Here is a 5,679-nt window from a genome sequence, read left to right on the forward strand (position 1 = left end):
CATGTTTAACATGCAGTTTTAATTTATTCTCTGTTAAGGTTTCACTTATGCTTAACATAGCCAAATATGCATAAACGCATGTTTATATATATGAATGCTTAGCTAGAAACTTCTTTTGTTTTGGCGCGTGCCAACATATGTTTGTATGTGTGCACTTAACAGATCTTTGAATTGCACATATGGATGTTTTTAGAAGTGACTGATTTTGGATAGTAAGTACGGGGTCTCCGACAGTCGAGTATGCTCGACTGTAGCACCGGCCGACTAGTTTAACATTGTCTTCATTTTCTATGTCATCTTCAATTTCACTATCTAAATCGTTTTGATCGCTTAAATCACTTTTATTTAAATTACTATCCTTACAATTAATCCATGGTTTTAAGTTATGTATAGCCCATATTCCTGAATATGGTATCTGAGATTGTTAGAAATTCTCTACATCTTCAATCACATATCTGTCGTTGTCTAAGACTTTTGACACTACATATGGTTCTTTGAATTTTGGTATTATTTTACTGGACACACCTTGTTGGGAATTAAAATTTCTAACCATAACATAGTCACCTACTGCAAAAATTCTTGGCTCTTGACGTTTTGCATCTACATAGTTTTTATTGTATTGTTGTGCTTTCTGTTGACAAACTTGTGCTTTTCGTCGAATCGCTTCCAAATCTCTTATGACTTCATTATTGTTTTCAATTACATTTTCTTTTAATCTATCAATGTTACTCCCTTTTTGTTTAACTCCAAAGAGCATTATACTGGGACATTCGTTTATGCTTCTATTTTTCGTGTTGTTCATTGTATACTCTACTTTGTACAAAACTTTGTGTCAGGGTTCATTGCTCTCTACGTCTATCATCTTTGCCATCATTGAGCCTAAATCTCTATTAATTCTTTCTACTTGTCCCATAGCCTGCGGAGATGCTGTTGCTACTTTTATATGATTTATGTTATTATCTTTTATAAATTCATCAAACTCGTTTGAAGTGAAACAACTACCTCTATCAGATACTAAATTCTTAGGCCTACTATACGCAATAAAATAATTTTGTAACGCTTCAGTAGCTTCTTTGGAACTTGTCGTTTTTGTTGCGTACAATTTGACAAACTTGGTGCAACCATCTATAACTACTAATATGTGGCTCTTCTTCGTATCTTTACTGTTAATTGGACCATAATGGTCAATGTGAACAACTTCAAATGGACTAGTTCCTTTCGGAATAGAATGCAAAAATCCTTCGGTCCTACCAGATTTATTTGAAAAAGCTATACACTTGAGGCAATTATTGATGTGATCTGTTGCTTTTCTACGAATATTTGGAAACCAATAACGTTTAGTAATTGAGTCTACCATTTTATCAACTCCTACATGTCCCATTTCATCATGATACTTGTAGAACACTTTATCTTCCATTGAAGCTGGTACATAAAACATTAATCTGTCGGCTTTTTTCCTATAAATTACTCCGTTGCGCATTTCATAATATTCATTTTCTTGTTCGGACAACATTTCTCTGAAATTTTTATTTTTCGCATCTTTTCCTTGACATATAAGGTTGTCAAAAAAGTCTTGCGGTATTTTTATTGAATTTTCAATTGTTCATAAAATTGGTTATAATAATGCGATTTAAGTCAAATATGCGCTGTTTTGTTCGATGACGAGTTCCCAACGAGATGCCAACTTCATAATGCCCCTCTTATAGAAGCTCGCTTCCCTGTTTTCAAAAAACTCGGAGAGCTAATTTTCACAGGACTCTCTTGAGGCCTACTTCCGACTACCAAGCTCGTTCGCCATGGACAGAAATAGGTGGTAATCACTTGGTGCGAGATCCGGACTATACGGTGGATGCAAAAGAACCTCCCATCCGAGCTCCCGGAGCTTCTGGCGCGTCACCAAAGATGTGTGTGGCCTGGTGTTGTCCTGATGGAAGACAATTCGGCCTCTGTTGATCAAAGATGGCCTCTTCTGCATGAGTGCTGCATTCAAGCGGTCCAGTTGTTGGCAGTACAGGTCCGAATTGAGCGTTTGGCCATAGGGGAGCAGCTCATAGTGGATGATTTCCTGCCAATCCCACCAAACACACAGAAGAACCTTCCTGGCCGTCAATCCAAGCTTGGCCACCGTCTGGGCAGCTTCACCGCTTTTCGTCCACGACCGTTTGCGCTTCACGTTGTCGTAAGTGACGCACTTTTCATCGCCAGTCACCATCCGCTTCAAAAACGGGTCGATTTTGTTGCGATTCAGAAGCGATTCCATCCATACGCATCCATACGGGCAAAAATGTTTTTTTGCGTCAAGTCGTGTGGGACCCATACACCGAGCTTCTTTTTGAATCCAAGCTTCTTCAAATGGTTTATAACGGTTTGATGACTGATGCCCAGCTCTTGGCCGATGCTACGGCTGCTACTATGCCGGTCTCTTTCGATCAATTCAGCGATTTTATCGCAATTTTCGACGACAGGCCTTCCAGACCGTGGCGCATCTTCGATCACCTCTGCACCAGAACGAAAACGTTGAAACCATCGTGGAAACTGTATCGGGTCCATAAACTGCACAAATTTTATTGGCAGCATGAGATGCATTTTTGCCTTTATCGTAGTAGTACTGTAAAATATGCCGTATTTTCTCTTTATTTTGCTCCATGTTTGCGACGCTATAACTCACGAACGACTAAAAACAAGCAACAAATCAAACACGTGTTAGCACGTGAAAAGAGCTTTCCAAAAAGCTCTAGCGTGAACCGATGCGACGAATACAACTAGAACTACGCGCTTGCAAAGACAAGCTTGCGGAAATACCGCAAGACTTTTTTGACAACCTTATATTATAAAATTTTCCTCGAATGTATTTGTTTCGATTATCATAATACTATTGCTTCTGCTTAATGCTTCTACGTGTTGCATCCTCTTTCCGGATCTATGTTCGAGAGTGTAATGATTATTTTGGAGCTCTAGGGCCCACCTAGCAATACGGGGATTTAATTCCTTTTTGTTTAACGTCAACGTTAACGAATTACAATCTGTTACAATTGTAAACTTCATGCCCTGTAAATAAACTCGAAACCGTTGCAATGCATTTATAATCGCTAGAGTTTCTGGCTCAAAGCTGTGGTATCTTGACTCCGTATCTGTTGTTCGTTTTGAGAAATAAAAAACTGGATGTAGTTTCGTATCCTTTTTCCGTTGTAACAATATCGCTCCGTAGCCTAGAGAACTCGCGTCACAATGAAGTTCTGTTTCATCTTTCGGGTTGTATATCGCTAAAATAGGCGATTCTCCTAACTTATCTTTTAGCAAATTAAATGCCTGCATCTCTTTATCTCCAAATACAAGCTTTGTATCTTTTCTTGTTAGATCATACAATGGCTTTGCTAAAAGGGAGAAATCTTGAACAGATCTTCTAAAATAAGAACAAAGACCAATAAAACTTTGTAGTTCATGTACTTTTGTTGGTACCGGAAACAATTTTACCGCCTCTACACCAGACTCATTTGCTTTGATGCCCTTTCCTGTAACCGTATAGCCTAGATAATCAATTGAAGATTTCAAAAACTCACATTTGTCTTGTCTTAGCTCTAACTTATTCTCAACCAGTCGTTGGAAAATTTCTTTTAGGATGTTAAAATGTTCATCAAGTTCTTCTGTGGCGATCATCAAGGTATATTATTACTTTTCCTTCTCTTATCATATCTTCAAAAATCTTATTAATATATCTTTGAAATACAGACGGAGCATTCGTCAGCCCAAATGGCATCCGAAGATACTCGAACTGTCCTAGTGGTGTAATGAATGACGTATATTTTGTGGAATCTTTATCCATGAAAACATGGTTAAATCCATTTTTTAAATCCAACTTTGAAAATAATTTCTTATTTACTAGCCTATCCAACAAATCATCTATCAGTGGAATCGGATAGCTGTCTTTAGATGTTACTTTATTTAACCGACGGTAGTCTACACACATTCTTAATTCTCCCGTTTTCTTTTTGACAAGTACAATTGGGGACACATATTCAGAATCACTTGGACGTATATATCCTAGAGCCATATATTCGTCTAATATTCTTTGCACTTCTGCTTTTTCTGCATATGAAAGCCTCCTGGGCAGGCATCGAAAAGGTTTATCATCGTCAACTCTAATTTTCATATAAGTTTTCATTTGAGGTTCAGTCGGTCTAACCGGTATCACATAATGTTTTTCAAACAAGTTATCTAATCTTTTTATCTGATCAAAACTTATTTCATCACCTACTTTGTACGTCTCTCTATTTTCATCTATTACATCAATCACTAGCATTTGTCTATCAAAATCTTCTTGATCTGCATTACATTCTTTTTCATCATTTTTCATATCTTCGTACATACTTTGATCATTGTTTACTTCACATTCGCTTTGATTTTCCTTTACTTTGTATTCACTTTCCTTTTTCTCTACTTTTTCTGTTCTTTGACTTTTCTTTACTTCGTTTTCTGTGTATATTTTCTCTACATTGTCTTTACCTTTTATTAATTCCTTCCTTTGCACACATTTTTCATTGTCATTACTTTGATTTTTTATAACTTTGCTTTGTTTTTGATTTCTTATATCGTTTTTACTTTGATTGATCTCTTTATCGTATTTTTTTCTTTCCGACAGCATGTCGTAGCCTGTATTCATAGATTTATCAAGCGCGACCAACTTATAATTACTTGCGTTAAGAAAATCTCTACCTTAAACCATGGGGTGCCTTATAGATTCATCGTTTACAACATAGAATTCAATAACAATAGTTTTATTTAGAGTTTTAATCAAACAAGTAATTTTTCCAATTATATTCAGTTTACTGTCATTAATTCCAAAATATGTAAGTGCCGATTCATTGTGGCTTAGTGTGACTTCATTTGGTACTGTAGATTTTTTCAAAATTGTTATTGGGCTTCCTGAATCTAAGAGGCACTCTATCGAAATGAAATTCGTCTTATTATTACTTGAATCACAAAAACTTATATCGAGACATCTTACGTAATTGTCGTTTAGCTTTGTCTTCTTGTACAACGAACATTCCTTAGCCCGGTGTCCCAGCTTGCCGCATGCAAAGCATGCTCCATCATCGCGCTTAGGCTTACGGCATTCTGCTGCCATATGCCCAAAGCTGTTGCAGTTGAAACATTTGGTGACCTTCTGGTCCGGGGTCGCTGTTTTCTGTACTGCCCCTGTTCTCATAGCTCCATTTGAGGGTCGTGACATCTTGATATCCTGGAAGGCATCCAAAACAGCAACCGGTGTAGAAAAACGCTGAAGTTTACCTTGGTTTTTCAATTACACATTTGGAATGCCATCCAGCAAATACTGGACCAACTCGTCGTCTTTGATATTCACTTTACTCGCTAGCATCAGTTTATCGTAGTAGTAGCACGCAAACATCGCGTCATATTACCACTTGCGATTTTCTCTTTTCCTTTTGCACGAGCGCAGATTATCGGACGCATGACATCGTCAGATATGTTGAACACGGCTCTTATATTTTTGACGACCGTCAACCACTCGTTGATGTCCTTTTCACCATCATATTCTGGTACGAATTCTTTGATTGTTTTAAAATTAAAATTTCCACACTGCAATTGCATTGTGCCGGTTTTATTTGCGAAAGCTTCGCAAACTTCATTGGCATTCCTTGCTTTGTTTACATTTTGAGC

At 37.3% G+C, this 5,679-nt stretch overlaps 1 protein-coding gene across 1 annotated transcript; it reads right to left on the reverse strand.

Moving 5' to 3' along the window:
- Positions 1-4,792: 4,792 nt before the first annotated feature.
- LOC117782670 (zinc finger CCHC domain-containing protein 13-like) lies at positions 4,793-5,367 on the reverse strand. Its single transcript, XM_034619697.1, has 2 exons — positions 5,006-5,367; positions 4,793-4,941 (listed from the first exon to the last, which is right to left on the reverse strand). Exons 1-2 carry the CDS (start codon positions 5,228-5,230, stop codon positions 4,930-4,932), a joined length of 237 nt encoding a protein of 78 aa, XP_034475588.1. The 5' UTR covers positions 5,231-5,367; the 3' UTR covers positions 4,793-4,929.
- Positions 5,368-5,679: the final 312 nt, after the last annotated feature.

This window comes from Drosophila innubila (assembly GCF_004354385.1).
Source record: "Drosophila innubila isolate TH190305 chromosome 2L unlocalized genomic scaffold, UK_Dinn_1.0 5_B_2L, whole genome shotgun sequence".
In the NCBI taxonomy this organism is placed as follows: Eukaryota; Metazoa; Arthropoda; class Insecta; order Diptera; family Drosophilidae; genus Drosophila; species Drosophila innubila.

Excerpts from the sequence above, each read along its gene's own strand:
- LOC117782670 (XM_034619697.1), bottom strand. The coding sequence starts at position 5,230 with ATGTCACGACCCTCAAATGGAGCTATGAGAACAGGGGCAGTACAGAAA.